This window comes from Micropterus dolomieu, linkage group LG01 (assembly GCF_021292245.1).
Source record: "Micropterus dolomieu isolate WLL.071019.BEF.003 ecotype Adirondacks linkage group LG01, ASM2129224v1, whole genome shotgun sequence".
NCBI classification, from domain to species: domain Eukaryota; kingdom Metazoa; phylum Chordata; class Actinopteri; order Centrarchiformes; family Centrarchidae; genus Micropterus; species Micropterus dolomieu.
The window spans coordinates 28,754,534-28,773,252 of NC_060150.1; the positions used below are offsets into that span (position 1 = coordinate 28,754,534).

The window sequence follows — 18,719 nt, forward strand, 5'->3', positions numbered from 1 at the left end:
ACAAAACTACTTGGTTAGGTTTTGGAAAAGATCATGGTTTGGGTTAAAATAAGTTAGGGTTAGGGTTATATCATAAGTCACATGACGGAAGTCAAGTAAGTCATCTAAGAAAAGTTAAAACTTTAAATAACTTTGACTTTCTTTAACACAGGACCCTAAACCTCAGTCTCCTGAATGAAAGTCCTGAGTTTATGTGACACCATCCATGCACCCCCATCCCCACTGCCTTACGTGGACTTTATCGTTTTTTATAATGCGTCACGTGACTTCGGAATTATGACCCAATGGAATATGGGTCATAATAAACTGCTGCGTGATTCACCTATAACGGCTGTTTTTCTAATGAGAACGGGCCGAATAACACAGGGGCCATTCTCTCCCAGAACAAGTACTTTTACTTAGTATATACTTTAAGTACATTTTGCAGGTAATACCTACAGGTAATACAGCACCTTAAGTTGTTTTGCCGCGGTCAAGGTCAAAATGGTCTGAGAATGGCAATGTCATCTTTGCCTGAACTGAACAGTATATGGAAATAGTGGCAGCGTGGACAGCAAAGTCACAGCTTGATAAATGAGGGCAGAATGAACTGAGCGTTTGATTACAACCACTTTACAGCTCTGGCCTTTGAGTGGCAACCACATAATTTCTTCCTGTATCTCCTCTGTGATGAGCCACCCCTCCACTTCCATTCCCATCATTCTACAGTAAATATGACAGGTACACACGACAGTTCGACTTATAGCCTCACTGGCGTTTGAAATACTTCATGTAACTCATTTTCGCTGGACTAACAAAAGGCTGTGGGTCATTTGATCACATGTGGCATGGGTGTTAACAGATGGTCCAAGTTATCTAGACCAATTGCTTGGCCTGTCCCACAAACATGGCATTCTCCCACACAATGACTAATGCAGACTGCTGATAAAAAAAAAAAAGAGGCTGAAATGCAGAGCACAGCGGAAGGTAAATAGATGCGTATGGTGAGAGAGAGAGAGAGAGAGAGAGACTAAGGAGGGTAGACAAGTGGAATGACTTATTCAAGAGGGAAGTGGGCAGGAAGAAACATGAAATTAGCACAAATAGATTATCTGTCGACTACAGGCAGGCCTAAGAGCAAGCCAAGCACTGTGGAGGGAGAGGGAGAGAAAAAAAAAGCAGACTGACTTCTTGTTTGTTCCTCCCTTAGGGGAGATTCGATAGAGCCATCACTCACCAAATTGCTGATCTGTAGTTGAAACAGCTGTATCCAAAGCACACATGCACTGAACTACATGGCAATTAGAATGCACAAAAAGTATGACCCAAGCACTGTGGGAGAGAGTAACTGTCTTTTACATGCGTAATGTTTTTGTATGCCTCTGATGAAAGCTCTGCTTTATAGTACTTTTGAATATAAGTGGGTTGTAGTAGTGTGGACTTGTTCCAACAATGTAACATATTAGTAGGAATGCTTAAAGTAATAGTTTGACATTTTTGGAAATCTGCTTTCTTGCCAAGGGATGGTTGAGAAGATCAATATCATTCTCATGTCTGTGCACTAAATATAAAGCTACAGCCAGGTTAGCATATAGAATAGAAACAGGGGGACACAGCTAGCCTGGCTCTGTATAAAGGTAATCACACTTTGTCATTTTTGCTGAACTAACCTGCGGCTGGTGGTAGCTACACATTTACTGTACAGACATGTGGATGATATCAATCTTCTCTTCTAACTCTGAGTAAGTAAGTGAATAAGCATACTTCTTGGACTATTAACTAATTTAAGTAATGATACATAATTTCCAAAGATAGAATAATGTGCTGTATTCTACTTACCAGTAATACTTGACACTCTGTTGCAGATGTGAAGTGCACTTGTTGTAGAACAAGTAAGTTTAATTAATCAAACATGTTTTGCGCCAAAAGAAAGCATTTAAGTGAGTGGGAATGATGACTCAAGTGTGAAGGCATGGTGACGTGTGTTTACATTCTGCGGGCGGTGGCAATGGGCAAAGCCATATGTTTGCAATGGAAAGATTTCATACCAATCTGAATACACATTTCAATTCTGACATGATTCAAAGTATTTTGAGAATTTATCTCAAACCAAGCAGAGTGCAGTTTACAAATCCAGTCTTTTTCCTTGATTTAAATTCAAATGATTTCACATATTAGGCGAGCAATCACAAATGTTATGTGGAAATTTTATGTGGTTATGTGGTACGCATTTTTTGCTGATCAAAAGACAATGTAAATTTAAAAGCGTACTCTAATCTCTAAGGTTGATAAAACATTAAAAACATCAATATACTGTAAACCCACTTAAAGAAATAATCTTCTTGACCGCAGAAGCTGACACATAGCCTGTTACACAGGATCAGAAGAATCTGTTTTGAGAAATTGAGAAACAAGCTCAAGTGCTGTGCAACCACTGCGCAGAGAAAGGATGTAATGAATTTTTGTTAAAGGATTGTTTTGAAAGTGTGCGGTCAGAGTGGAATGTTTAATTCTAAAACAAAACCTGAGAGACCAATGTCACAGTGGCACTGGTCTGTACATATTCAACAGTATCAGCTAAGTAACAAATTGGCCATTTCTGGCCATTGGCTTGTGTTGTCAAGTGATCCTGAGTTGGGAGACATGTGTGTAGTGGACTGTTGCTAGTGATTTAATAAAAAGGAAAATGTAAGAAGAAAGTTTGTTAGTGCTCACTTGTGAACTCAATGGACTTTTGTTCCGTGTTGGTAGCACCCTAAGGATTTCAAGAGACTAAATATTAAGGAGTTAAGCCCACTCCACCCTTTGTTTGACATCCAAACAATGAGTTTTGAACTGTCAAAGTTGTGCTGCAAGTGATCTTGCCCAGCAGCAGATCCAGGGAGAATAAAAACCAGACCAGGAGTTGTCCACGGCAATATCCTGAGATGTTGGGGGTTCGTTGTCAATGTGTGAAAAAGGCTCTTTGATGATCTAGACCAGAGAACGGTTGGTTGGTCTATTAACCAGTTCACCACTTCAGGTGAACAGGGTGTCTACCCTGCAGTCAAAGTGACTGTGAACCCTTCAAGATGTTTCTGACCTTGCCTGATAATGCCCTGCAGCATTTATATACTTTGGAAACTAAACCACAACTCCCTCTTTTTCATGGGTAAATTGGTGAAACAAACTTTCCTTTTTTTTTTGTAAGCTGGAATTTAATTCACAATATGGGGCTTTCATTTTTTTAATGCACTGACAGCGGGAAAATGATTTGGAAGCAATAGCACAAGTCTGTTGTCAGATTGGAAGGTTATTTAGGTTTTGTTGTGGTGGGTAGTGTTTTTCACGGGTATGCAGTTGGTGTTGTCACTTGAGTCATGCTACAGAAATGGGATGGGGCTGGGTCTTCGTATAAAATTCAATGCAGGGACCCCTTCAGAAACAAGTCCACTCTGCACAGAAGAAATAGAGCGAGACAGGGAGTAGAAAGAGATCCTTTAGCATCCTGAAACTTCTCCAGCTTTAATTACACTGTATTGATCACAGGCAGGAGGGAGGATGAGGAGGCAGAGATCAAGCGAAGAGAGGGAGAGACAGTTGGCCAAATTGCAGGCCGTAGTTACTGTAAAGCATGTAAAAAAGAGAGGCAAAGCAATTATGCCAAATTCATACGGTAGATAATTGGAAAAGCTTTGCAACTCTCCACACGTTCTCTCTCCACATACCCATTTAGCACTGCTGATACAATAAAACAGTGAGGGTGTCAAATTCATTTAAGCTACCGGGCCATATGCATTGTTCTCATCCATCTCACAGCTCCATGCTTGGTTTGATTTGAAATTCATTGCATCGATTTTTTGTCTCCCTTTTTCCCTCTTCCTTGTAATCAACTATAATGGAATGGTCATGCATGACACATCCCTGTAACAACTTCAGCTACATGTTACAGTTGCAAAGAGGTCCGCTCCTGCAAAGTTGTGCTTCTTCCATTCCTTTTCTATGTTGACCTACTTTGGCAAAGAGCTTAGGTTCCTTTCTTTGTTTCGCACACTGTTGTGGCAAGGGCAGAAAATCTGCGAGCTCTCCTACTGTATTTCCCTCCACACCCCCTCTTACTCCTGATCCAAGCGGATGGCAGCAGAGTCCAGCACAGTGAAATATGCCAGACTCAACCTCACTGCCCCTGCAAAATCGCTCCCGCCGAGTCTCACAGAACTGTATTCCGGGGGTTAAGGAGCTTATGTCTCGTATACGGCGCACGGAGAAAGGGGCTGAGCAGTGATTCGCCATGGGAGGGGGAAAAGGAGAGTGAAGCCTCTCTGTGTTGAGTGTATCTCATTATGGCTGAACTGTGTGTTACCTTTGGTAAACAGTGGGGGACATTTCTCAGGCGAGCGTCACTCCAAAAGCAGCGGGCTGGTAAACGACAACGGCCCGATGGTGGCGCACAGCCATTGCTCAAATCTACAGCCCCACAGGGATGTATGAGTTCAGTCATGATTAGTCAGATAGAATAAATAATCTGCGTTTATGACAGCCCCCTTCATTTCAGCGGGTGTTGAATGGATGCCCCGTCCAACTCTTTTGTGTTAGTAAATTCCCTCCAGTTATTTTTGCTGAATGACCTTCTCAATCACGACAAAAGTCAAAAATTCAATTTCTGGGCGAGGAATTCATTATCATAGCCCCTTGTGCTCAAGGGTACCTGCCCATTTACAGTGCATTAGAGCAATGTGTAGTATGGCTGTACTCCATTTTAATGGCATATAAGGAAATCGACAAATTAAGAGATTCATTAAATAGCTTGACAATATTAATGTAAATAATGTCACAGCTGCAAACACATTACAGTACGACTATGTATAATTTTTTCACACAACCACATTGGTTAGAGAAACTGATGTTTGCCGTGACTGAACAGGTCACTACTGATGTTTCTATTTTTAGTCTAGTCTGTCTTCAGGCCGAGGCGCACTGTGGCACAACCACAGTGACTTCAACACTTCTACCCATAGCTTTGAGTTGTTGTGACGTTCCACAACTCTGCGCTTCCGTACTGCGAGCCTCTCATGTGTGAAAAGCAAAACAAGAGTAATTAAATCTTCATTCCTTCACCCCTACAACCACATTCACATCTGTTAAATTAAAAAAGCACACAGTGTAAAACAGATCCACTTAAGTCTATGCCCCAGTGACTCTTGTAGTAGCGTCAGGAGGCGGGGGAAGCTGTTGTCGGCCTCTCCGCTACCGGTATAATGGTGCCTTGTTTTCATGTTATATGACCCTCAGTGGATTCTGTAAATCAAACACTAATTACAACGTGCATTGACCTGACGGCTGTAATGCCACCTCTAATGTCTTCCACAGGCTAATAGACAGCTGAGTGAATTTGGTGTCCAAAATAGATAGCTTCTGCAAACCGTAAGCAGCTTGGTTAATTAAGACATGCTGACAACTTGTGAAGTCTGCATATCATTATGGATCCACAACCTAATTGGAAAGAATGGTAACGGTAAATGCATTTTTCTTCACTATTGGGCAGTTGCACTGTCGCTGCAATAAAACCAAAGAGAAACCACTGAGGTATCAGCTTACAGAGTCATCATTATATTATCAGTCCTAAACATGTTCCTTCATATAATTAGTCCACCCATGGCTGGATTAACCTGATAGGGTACCCCAGGGCTTAAATGTCTTGTTGGACCCATTTTGATCCCATGTTTTGTTGACTGGGGCAAATTCCCTTAACAATTTGAAATCCATTGAATTATCAAAACCAATAGGTATGAACACATGGAACTTTTGGGGTCCCCAGGGGTCTGCGTCCCTGGGACAGTTACCTGCTCTGGTAATCCAGCCTTGAGTCCACCTACTGGCATGTGTACAGAAGAATTCAGGTCTTACCTGCCCTGGACTTTGATGTCAGAGATGGCATAAAAGTATCTGGACAGGTTGTTCTCATCCACCATTGTAGCTCCTGTAGCAGGTCGGAGCAGGCGGACTCTCAGGTCTGTGATGGTAAAGAAGTCCCTTAGGTTCTTGGTAGTGTCTAGTTGGCCATAAAGTGAAGCCATGTTGTGCAGCCGGGGCCCAGCAAACAACGCAAAGCGGTCCTTGATCTCAAAGCGCACTGTTTTATCATACTTCCACACATAACCTCGTGAGTAGTCCTCAGTGCAGATGATGTCCAGCAGAGTATGCTGAGTCAGGTCCTGCACCGTCTTGGGTTCCATAGTGAAGGCGTCCAGGCAGTCAGTGGCATAGAACTGGTAGGGCTGCCAGGTTCGTCCATAATCCAGCGACTTTTCCAGGACCATCTGTTCAGGCCGGCCTGACTCAAAGGTGAGAATGATATCGTCGGTCAGCTCAATGGTCTTGTTCCAAGATAGCGTGATGTTGACCAGGAGGGCCTTTGGATACTTCTTCCAAGATGTGGACTGCCAGAAGGTTGTGGGGTTACGGCCCTCTATATCGAACATCAGCTCTGGGGGGTGGGCGAGTTCCTCTGTGCTGGCATCACATTCATTATTACACATGTAGGGGTTCTCCTACATAGAGAGAGAGCGCAGAGAAAACAAAACAGAGAAGGAGGAAGAAAAAGTAATGAAGAGTCATTAGTCTTGATGAAAAATAACAAGAACAAAATTAGTTCATTTTCAGAGTTGATGAAAAGAACTCTACATAAGCATGGCATTGCATCTCTCATTAAGGGATTTGTCAATCCTTTACATGAAACTAAAGCTGAATCACAATGAGGGTATCATGTCACATACTCTGCTGCATGTAATGTGCAGTCATATATGAATATTTGAAGCCACATGGCTTTATGTTATACATTTATCTTAAAGAGTCTGACAACACCTCTGTTAACTTTTGTCATTACAGCACATTTCCGGTCCTGAAATTAAGATGTCTGTTTTTCTCCTGCTCTCCAATGTTGGAATCACAGGAATAGTGCAGAACACAAATCCATCCATAAACTAATTTAATAAAATGAATAGCTTTTTCCCTTTTCTTTTTGAGTCAGGTCATTGCCTCTGTAAGTATCTGCATGTATCTTGGGTAGTGCTTGTACCATATTTATTTTTCCAACTTGATTCATTAAAACTACATTGACTCTTTAAAACAGGTTGTGCACCTGACTTCAGCTAAATCTTTTGAACCATCATTTCCATCATGACTTCATTCATTGAGGGCTAAAACAGGTCTATTTTTAGAGCGTTTTTCAGAGGCTCTTCGCAAGCTTTAAATTCGTAACGGCCTTTGCTCAAAAGAGGTCTTTCCAAAAACATTTGTCCGATTTACCACAAATCATTACCAGGCGGTGTTCTCTCCATGTTCCCTGGGGGCTCCATCTAGCTGTCAGGGGGAGGAGGCACTCCTCCAAGAGGACTTTTCAAGTGCTACAAGCTCCAATTTATCAGGACAAGATAATCCACTACTTGATTAGGTGGGAGATGTCACCCTGTGCGTGTGCCTATTTGTGTGCGTGTGTGTGTGGATGTGAGCATGGAGATGTGGTGAGAAAACGGAAAGGAGCAGGCCTCTGATGTAAGACAGTCTAATGAAGCGGTGAGGCAGAGATCGAGTAAGTTAGGGGGAGAAACAGCTCTATTCAGCTAATAAGCTTTGCAAGTTTTTCCCCGTCCTCCAAGGCAAGGTGACAATGAAACAGGGTTCTGTCAGGCCTTCTGACTGTTGGAGGGCCCCATTAATATCCTGTCTGGACCATCCCCTACAGGCTTCTCCTGATGGCTGGGAGGAGACAGAGGGGGAAGAAGGCAGACTGGCAGTGGAAAATTCCACTTGGGTTTTAGTGTACCATTTCATGGTGGGAGGTTAGGTGTGCCATTAACTGTAGCATCTGGCGCGCCATGTATCCACAGACAGATGTGAAATAACTCTTATGCGACAGTCATGCCTGCTTAGGGGGTATGGACAGCCTCTAAAAAACACACTTGGCATGCAGGATGGCTGATGCTGTGGCTTGTTAGAAACGTGCATTCATCGAGGGAGGCCTAAAACTGTTATTCAGTGATGGTGTAGTGCTGTGCTTGGTGCACAGGTGTAGATTTGTGGAGAGAGGAGAACATGTTCCTTTTCTTGCCCCGATTAAGCATAGTTAATTATATTGTATTTCTACTGTCTACTGTTCTAACTGAACAACAGTACAAGTCCTATTACTCACATGAATTCTTTTGATTAGCACTTTCCCTCTCATGTGGTGCCTTTATATGCTTGAAATCCTATTAAATGTTGTCAGAGACATTTATTTTAATTAAATCGCTGCCTCGAAATCAGGTTTTCAGTTACACAATATTCTATTTTTACACTGAGCAATTATCTCCTCCCCCTCATATGTGCCGACTCTTCTACTGTAAGTTTTGCTTCATTCTTACTTATAAACAGCAGTGAATGAAGTACTCAGATTCTTTACTTAAGTAAAAGTAGTAGGAGTGTGACAAGATCTCGTGCCATGAGATGGAAGTGCCAGACCAAAAAATACTTGCCTGCCACAGTTGCAGGTAGTGAAAAAAGTCAGACCCTGTAAGCAACATTTCAAAATGCACCAGCATAGTTTTGCATTTTGTGACTTAGTGGAATAAAACGCTATTCTTCAAGTCATTTATTTTGTCACTGAAAATTTCTTAAATATAGTGTTAAAAGATTGTCTCATCTCGTTCTCGTGAACCCAATATGGTCTGATCAGAGGACTGCACAGAACAACCTCTGTAGGGGGCTATAGTGTGTGTCAGTACCTAGCAGTAGCCCTGCTGTTTATCATAGAATCATCATCAAGGGAAAGAATGCAGTCCGGTGGTGCTTCTGCAGCCACAAAATCAAACCACTGTGCCAAAATAGAAAAAATGTCTCAATGTGTCAGCCCTGTGATGAACTGGGATTTGTTCCAGCCCCCCCCCCCACAACCCTGCACGGATAAGTGGTTATAGATAATGGATGGACGGATATTGTTGAATTATTAGTACTGATTCATAAATACTGTAGCAGTGTTTTAATGTTGTAGCAAGTTAAGGTGGAGCTCATTTTAACTACTTTATACACTGCTGGGGAAGTTAATCTTTTAACAACTATCTCCTATTTATATGTTCACAAGTTTTTTTATGTAAAGATGTCAGATAATATAGTGGAGTAGAGTCCTATACATACACCTCAAAATTGCACTATAAGTACCTCAAATTTGCACCACAGCCTAAATGAGATGCGTTTATGCCAGTGTGAGTTTGGTATAGACTGCCCGATGCCAAAGCCTCTGTTGTAAACTTTACCTTTGGCTCCAAGACTAAGCAAACACGACTTACTTAGGGTGTCTTTATGTGAGTAATCATGTCTTAGGTCAGCCTTTTTGTTCCTTTACCTCTAAATGAGGCCAGATCCAGCAATCAGCAATTACTGACACACACACACACACACACACACACACACACACACACACATCTTTGTAATCAGACAAAGATGTATCCCTATCGATCCCTGTGGCCGAGCGGCTGAAAATCTGCTGCGTGTAGCACCTGGCAACCTTAGCCAGTCATCCGGCACTCCCCCAAACACGCAGGTTAAAAACCTTTCATTACTGTTTCCCCCCTTCTTCTCGCCTAACGACAAAATACTGCCTTTATGAAGATCAATAACCTCACCGGTCAGCCCGGAGAAGAGAAAAGAGATAAAATGCTGAGTATACAGCCTCATGAAAATCAATGGCAGATTTCTGTGTTTTACTGTAGGGCACCGCTGAGGGCTCGGTTAGCCGATTAATGGTTTGGCACACATAAAATAATTGACAGCACCCGGCACTGCAGCATTTCTCTAATTACAAAAGATGTTTCTATTAATCCCAGTGTGATGATAAGTGGCCAGGATGGGGGGACAGCCACCACAGATTACAAAGCCAGCACTGAGGTTGCTGGAGTGGATCAGTCACGCTAAATTGGCGCTAATAGAGATGCCATCGACCCACTCAAAACACAGCGGCTTAATCCGATTATTAGCATTGTGATGCGGTGAGATAGTGAGAGAGCAAGTGTGCGTGTGCAGGTGGGTGTTTATGTATACCAACATGTATGTGGTTGTGGGTGGATTTTACAAATCATCAGGACGCTGCTCTAAATTCCTTTGGCATTGTTCCCATTATTCTCAAACTGCTAATTTTACCAACTGACTAGAGGAATAAAAATCAGAAGATAATGAATTAGGCTAATTTATTTCATTTAGCTGCGCTCCACAGACCAACGCTGGTAGTGCTTAGGAACACAGGAAAGTGTTTACAGATTGAACAATTTGACTGATGCACTCACAGAGGTAAGTCACGACTTCATAACACTTGTCTGAAGCAATTTAACCCTAAAACATTTGTAAATGTTCCAACCTTTACCCTAACAAAAAACCCTAAAGACAAACCTTTATGAAAAGTTGTTCTGACAAAGGGGTATGGAATATATATATATATGTTATTTTCCTCATTAGTTATTGTATTGGCACCAACAATCAGATGCAGAGGGCAAAGTTGGGATCCATGAAAAGTAGGTATACAGGTACAAAAGAAGTGTACTGCAGATAAGGTTTTGACCGTGTGTAGTTTTAAAATAAGATATGACCGTGGTGGCTGACAGTCTTGGCTTGGCCGCACCGTAACGCTGATGGAGGATGGGACTTGGGGGGATATAAATTTACTAACTGTCGACAAGCCATCTAGATAGATGGGCTCCCACCAATCAAACAAATCTGTTTGTGTGACAGATGTCTTGCACTTCTAACCCAGATAGCAAATTGAATCCACCTTCAATCTTTTCTTCTTTTCCAACTTTCCCTCTTCTCTTTTTGTTTTCTCTCTTTATTTCTTCCGCTAATACATTTAATGAATCTTGTTTTTGAGTAAAAATGTATGATTCTTAAATAATTGACATTGTGAAGTGCAAGCAACATCTGTTTGAATAACAGGCCAGTCATTTTTGACTACTGTATTTTTTTTAGATGTTTCTTATCACTCCCTAACCTTGCAGAAAATGTTGGAGCAAGACATCAAGATTCACATCATCAGTACTGGTCTATTTTAGAGTTTGACCACTTTCTAACTTTTTAAAATCTGTAATAGTAAAACAACTGGAAATAAATTAAACCTTTAAACTATTCTGTAGATGCAACCCCATTCCTATGCTGTACAAAGTTTATGATACTGACATTTACAACATAAACCGTTGATCTCCATTCACCTTCTATGAACTTAGTCTCATGTCCAAAGCCAATGGTTCTGCCACTAATATTGTTCCTTCTGATGTAAGATACTTGTAATTTACTTAATTACTTGAATGTAATTATTTCATTCTCTCCAGTTAACTGAACTGCACAATGTGTGGTCTCTAGGTGATATCATGTTTTGTTTATTCAGATGTGGACCCACACAATGCTACAGTAGGCAGACCAAGATCCATCCTACCAACACACGCACGCACACACACTCACACACACACACACACACACACACACACACACACACACATCCGGCAATCTTGTCTTTGTTGTCATTGTAGCACAAAAGAGAAACAAAGGCAGATAGAGAGTGACCTAGGAAGTTTATCACTCAACAAATTATCAATACCAGAGCCCAGGAATTCCTTATGACTGAAACAGATTGTTTCCTCCCCACATGCCTTTGCAGGTTTGGTAAGAAACACTCTCCAGAAGGGATAAAAAATAAGTCCAAATCATTTTTAAGTCACACTACCACTCTTATTCCTTGCTTTGCATCTTCAACGGTGATCATTAAAGATTTAATTGTGTTTTAGGAGAGTATTTTTTATTGCCAACTTGGTTTTATTGCCAAAAGGGTTAAAACAACAATTAGAAGACAATTAAAGATCATGTGCTGCAATTAAACGTCCATAAATCATTGCAACATTTATTTACTGGAGACTCGTTAACAAAGGGACAATGACAGACACAATGACAGACAGGCAACAACAATACTGGTGTAAGATATTGTACCTAAAAATTATACCAAGATCCCATTGGTTTACTGTACCATCCATCCATCCTCTGTTCTGTCCAAGGTCAAGGAGGGCCCAGCATGCATAGGACAAGATGTACATTTCACCCTAGACAGGTCATATCAAAATTGATATATCAACTTATTCTATATTCCATATTATTTTTATATATATATATACACGCACATATATATATATATATATATATATATAATATGGAATATAGAATTTCTCCCACCTTTCTCTCTCTTTATCCATTTCTCTTCCATGTTTTTACCTCTCTTTCCCAGCAAGGTGAGTACGTGTGTGTATATGTGAATGTGTGTGAGATGGGAGGCGCGGGTTAAAGCTACCCCTGCTGCATTAATGAGACCTTGTGTTCCACGATAGATTTCTTCATCCCCGACCCAGGGGCTTGATTGAAGCAGTGACACCTTTACTGGAGTCTCTCTCTCTCTTTCTCTCTCTCTCTCTCTCCCATGGTGATGGGTGGTGCAGACAGAAAGAGGAGCTTAACCTGGACGTGGAATGAATATTGGATGCCAGCGTGACAGATTACAGTGGTAATAGACATCCAGGCCAAATCCTCACACGGATTACAATCATATTTTCAAATGGCTCAGGGTCGGACGGAGGTCGACCGACCTGGACCATGGTCAACAAGGGGATGGGGGACCTGAAATCCGCCCCCCACACACACGCAAACACACACCTGCTTCTGCTTGCAGGCATGGTTTCAGCATATATTTTCATACATTTCAGTATAGCTTTTTGAGAAAACTTCTTATTTGTACAGTAACCTTGAGGTCAAAATAGCCACAGAAAAAAAACATGAATGAATTATTATAAATGAGCCAAAGGAATGGGTTCAAGATTAAACTGTGGTTAAGGCATTGCATTTGAACAGCCACTCTCTTATACAGTACACTCATCTTCTTTACATTGTATTGCAACACTGATACATGATCCTAATCTTGTACATTACTATATCTATATTTAGTCGACAAAAAATTTACATTTTGATCATTTACTGTTAAAGTCATTCATCAAACAAAAAGCTAGCATGGTTCCAACCTCTAAAATGCGAAGACTTGTTATTTAATGACTGTTGCTCTCTATCTCTTTTTTTTTTATCATTGTAATTTAATAATTTGGAGTTTGTGGCTGTTGGTTAGACAAAAGAAAAGTATATAAATTGAGAAGAAATACATGAGGACATTAGAGTTAAACCTATAAAGGTAGTCTCAACATGACATTTGTTGCACACACCCACAAACACAGATTTAAAAAGCAGCTTGAAGTGACCCGCATGCCGACAGCTACAATCCAACAGATGAAACATGCTGTTTTGGGGCACCAGTAGGGGAAATCCAATAGTGATCTAAGGCAACGAGCTGCACCGTTCAACCACCTTAAGCGCCTCAGTGCGGGCAGTCCAGTCGACCGAGGGCAGGTTATGAGGCGAGACGATGTGTAAATGTCCCCGTGTTGCGTTCATTGCCATCAGTGGCAGCAATTTTGAAGATTCATGTGCCTTAAAACAATAGGGGGGAAAGCCTTCAGCACGCAGCCTCTGCACATTCAGAGGATATAAAAACTATTTTATATTCCATTATCTTTTATATGGCAGCGCAAGCCTTACTGGGTGCCACTGCGATATGGTTTGGAGGACGGGACAATATCCCCTGCTTAAGAGATGGTATATTTGTGAGAGCAATGCGAGTACACCCATCAAGAGCTGTGAGTAGACCTTTAACACAGGCAGTTAACTCGACAGCCAAAGTACTGTACCAATAACCTAAGTTAAGGAAACATATCCAAGCAGCTTCAAGTGTACAATTCACTGCATCCTTATCTGTGCAGGCTCAGTTTCCTTTTGGGGGGTAAAAATTTATCCCATATGGAAAATCTCTGAACCACATACAGTACAGTATCTCAAATTTATCTAAATGTTAAATAACTTGTTTGTGTAAGGTGGTAACAGTTATGGAACATGTTCATTATGACAATATATTATGAGCATAAATAAGCCAAAACTAAGGAGCAATAGATTATTTAGATCAGTGCTACCCCACTCTTTTTGACAAATTAACCAAAGCTCTGCTCCTTAATCAACACCGCCTGTCATGTTCCAAATGTGTTTATCTGAATTTCTTTAAGCAAACTATTCCCACTATTTATCAATTACTTTTAACTATTTGAACCATTTATTAATTAGCTACCTATTTAGATGTCTCTGCTTGCTTGCTAACTACTTTTAGTACTATGGTGTTCAGTTGTTACAGCTGACTCTAAAAAAAATGTAATTTCAAATTATTCAAGCTACATTATAATCTTTCCACCCCCTGGCAACTGCAGAAACACCCCCTGGGGTAGTACCCCTGGTAGGGATTTACACAGTGGCGTCCTAATACAGAAGATCCATAGCTAATAATAACGCATTATCTATGACGACTGTTTAAAGAATACCACAAGGCAGTGTATTAAAATGGAAAGAGGAAGAGTATGTACCATTTAAAATCAAAGCCTAATCCTTTATTCAAGTCTACAAAAGAAAAACGGAGCATTATTAATTTACAAGCAACTTTAACAGAAAAGTTAAAGAGTAATACATTTTGGTTGAGTGCTGCCTAGAACTTGTCATTTGGATTATGCATTATGCTTGTTATATAAAATTGTGACTCATTCAGTGAAAGTATGACTGTTCAGCTTCCAGGTATACAGTAGATTTGGTTCTTTGTAGCTTCAGATAAGAAATATCTTTGTGAATTAACGTAAATTAAAGACTAAATTGCTACCCCCACCAAATCAGGAATGGATCACTGTTATTTTCTACCTTTTTCAAGTGTCATTCATCTTCTCTTAAGAGGACATTTCTGCAGCGAGCCACTACACCAGAGCATAATCGATCTGCTGGCTGCTGCAATGCTACATCTCTCAATCAAACCGTCCTGTCAGATAACATGTAGACTTAGGAATTTTTCACAATACATTAAGAGATGAAAAGAAGACTAGCCTGTGGCCAGGATCACCCCTTATCTTTTAGCTGAGAAATCCCTCAGGAGGTGATATCATGAAACAGAGGCCGCATCGCACTCTGCCTGCCGCTCCATTCCCCATCGCCATTCCTTTCCCTCTCTCCATCCAGGGGTATTTTTAATAACACTACATATCCTGCACAGAAAAACCCTCCAGAGAGACATGGATCACTGTCACCTTGACCAAGCTAAGAGGCTAACCCCAGCGCAGGGAGCTGCCGGGCTACTTCCCCATGGATACAAACCCTGCAACAATAAGGCTACCTTGCGAATTAGTGCTCATTTGCTGTCCTGATGCCAGTCGGAATAGAGGTAAAACCCAAAGGAATATTTGAGCTATAAAAAATGGCCTCAATTTTTGTTGGTATGACAAAGCATAGGACTAACCATGCCTTAGCCTGAGCAAGAGAAATTTTTACGTTGTCGTCAGTAGTGTGGTAAAAATACACAATACTACAGTGTTAAAAATAAACAATATAATTCAAGTGCAACATCTTAGTTGTAGCTGTAGCAGGGTTGAGCCGGGAAATTTGATAAATTTTACTGAAACACAATGGTGAAATTACACCTCCTGTTCTACACCAGGGGCATGGTCCAGGGGATATCAGTTAATGTATTGGAATTTTTTAAAGCTTTACCTCTAGCCTCGATTTCCAATGTCTTTTTCTTTTTCTTTTTTTTGCCATTAGACACAGGTAGGAGTGAAGTTTTATGCAAACACACAAGATTTTCATAATTGCAGTTGTTGTGTATTGCAGTAGTAAATAGTTGTACAAATAGATGAACATACCGGTTGGTTTCCCATTATATTGTTTCCAGTTGTTGAGTGTATTCTGGTCTGTTTTCTGTTCATCTAATGACTGCCACCTGGGGTGTCAAAAATACCAATGCAAAATATATCTAAAACAAAATATCATGCCAACATAAACATAAATGTCTCCTACAGTTAAAGTTACAGGAAGTGATTGTTGGATTGAAAGTGCTACCGTTTATGTAATGGTTTACGTTTCATAGTAAAGGTTTAGTTTACGTCGCAATGCACAAATTCATCGGTGGAGTTCCAGTTGTTACCAATTGTGTTTGAGTTTATTTTGTGAGTTTTACATTAAAATCTGCTCATCAGATTGAAGTTTATGTTTCTTCTCATGTAAATGTAAATTCATTAGGATGCAGACTCAGCCATTCCCAACTGATAAATTCGTGCATTGAACACCATCTGTGTATGAAGGTAGTGAAAGAAAGGTGTTTATCTGACTATCAAAGCACATGGGTTGTGTGGAGGACATTGCACCTCCAGCTGTTTCACGTTAAGTAAAAATGATGAGTATGGGGAATAACTGGATTACTAATGTTTGACATAAACAATGATTGCCACTTATTTGTTGTATTAACATAAAAATAATAACCAGTCAACAGTGACAGCTCCATTGGTGTCACTGTCGGCCCGTTCACTACTTTGTTCCAGACTGAAATATCTCAACAACATTCCTTCTAGTGGCAGGTTGAGGAATAAGGATGCAATTTATGGATTTAAGAGAAACATCTTGAATGGACTGTCACAAAGTCTGGGTGCACACATTCATGTTTCCGTCAGGATAAATTGTAACAAGTTTGGTGAGCCTTTAATTTCTCTAAAACTCAAATTTTTATTAATCTAATACTTTGGTTTATGACCAAATACCTGCAAAACTAATAACATTCCTATCACCCTCAATGTTAGTGTTGTTTTCTCTAGGAACACTCTGTTAACAATGTAAGTTACAATCACTCATATAGGCGTATATAAACAGCATAAGGACCATGCTTCCATGGGTGGGTTTAGTGACTGTAATAAAAAACAGGCCTATTAACGGATATTTGAATCCTCTACAAATGTCTTCCCCGGCTGCCCCGGGGTACAGAATTTGGACAGATGCCACAGTTTTCAGGGTATGATTTGGTGGCATTGAGAAACAGATACACTTACTCATAAGCCCTGAAAAAATGAGCAGTGGTGAAAATAAATGCTATCAGGAGGAATTACCTATCACTCGGCCTGCTGCCATTGAGAGCAGTGTAGTGTCCCCGTCACACAATTTGTGCTCTGGAAGCCCTCACAGTTATATAAATGCCATCACATTTCACTCCTAGCCATGCCTTTTCGATCAAGCCTCCGTCGTAAAGCTTCACCCCTCATTAGTGGCTCTACAGACCGCCGTGAGTACATGGAGAATCTATTCCCATTAATGAGCGCTTCTGTGACTCGGTCAGCAGCGGGCAGAGCAGGGGGTCAATTTAGCACCTTATAATTATCTCAAAGGCCTCTGCAGGATGAGGTGGGGGAGCTGAGGGTGTTGGGGATGTCAAAAAAATCCAATCAGTCGTCATCTTCCGGATTCAATGGATTTCTATTTTCTTTACTCCAGTCTTTAGGGTCTCTTATGTTATATATATATATATATATATATATATATATATATATGTATGTATGTATGTATATATATGTATATATACATTTTTTTATTTTTTTTGTGAGCTTTTAAGAGCTGATTAAAATCAATAGTGTGGTAAAGCCCGGCATTCCCAGTGTGTATATTTAACTTTGCAGAGCGTAGTTGGGATTCAGCTCCAGGCCTCTCTGTCAGATCACTGAAGGTCTATTTAGTCATTCTACAGGGAGACTTTCTTCTTTTTTTCCCCCTTTATTCTTCTTTCTCTGTCTCCTTCCCTCCCCTCCTCTTTTTTTTTTTTTTTTAAAACCGCCGAATCTGAGAAAATGATTGGCAGATGACTCCTGGGGAAAAAGAGCTCGGGCCTTTTCCTCTCTCCGAGCTCTGAGGATCACGACACTCAAACACACTGACAGGCAAAGTGGGCATGCACACACACACACAGACACACACAGACACACACACACATTATAAAGGGCAAGTCTCACAGAACCCTTACAAATACACACACACACACACACACACATACACACACACAGAGGTTAGTATATTTACAGAAATGATTGAAACTCCTAAAAGATTTGACTTTTTGGACATCTTAGATTTTAAATGAAAAATACTTAATAATCCAGTACTAACAGCAGTTGTAACCACAGCAAATAATTGCATCCCCTTGCAGTAACCACTTCAAACTTTTGCCAAGGGGATTAAAAAAAGGTGGTATCAGTGTGACAGCATGAATAATTCTTTCTTAAGTTTAAAACTATAGAAAACAGTATAGTGAACAGTCACTACATCAGTCAATACAAAGGCAGCCGTCATATATCCTATGAATAACACATCAAATTCTGCGATACGTGATTATGCGTCATCATACCTCATTTCAACTGAGTTAAAGGAACCCTGCATCAATACAGCAAAGCAAGGAGATACACTTGAGACATTGATTCTCTCAAAACCAGTCACACTTTTCCACTTCATCACCTCTCAAGCTAAACAAGGCAGCAGTCCATAAAATAAAAACTAAAGGCAGAGTGTAATAGCGCACAGCCAGCAACAATGAAACACAAGTGGATCCACTTGATTCCACGACAATAACTTCGAGCATCCGCCACCATCATAATCATAATCCTCAAAAGGGAGTCAAGGGTGCTCCGCCAGCTGATTGTCTCTGAGCTCTTGATGAGCCTCCATTATAAAAGATGAGAGAAAAGTGAGGTGTGTGTGGGGGGGGGGGGGGGGGGGGGGGGGAAAAAAAAAAAAAAAAAAAAAAAAAAAAAAAAAAAAAA

General features: G+C 40.6%; 1 protein-coding gene across 11 annotated transcripts in view; it reads right to left on the minus strand.

The window, feature by feature from the left end:
* Window positions 1-18,719, minus strand: part of ntng1a (netrin g1a) — a 118,432-nt gene that overhangs the window by 48,247 nt on the left and 51,466 nt on the right. For all 11 annotated transcript variants that reach the window (XM_046063721.1, XM_046063745.1, XM_046063735.1 and 8 more), the window contains exon 3: window positions 5,866-6,509. In XM_046063721.1, coding sequence (XP_045919677.1) covers window positions 5,866-6,509 — 644 coding nt within the window. The remainder of the gene's footprint in view (window positions 1-5,865; window positions 6,510-18,719) is intronic.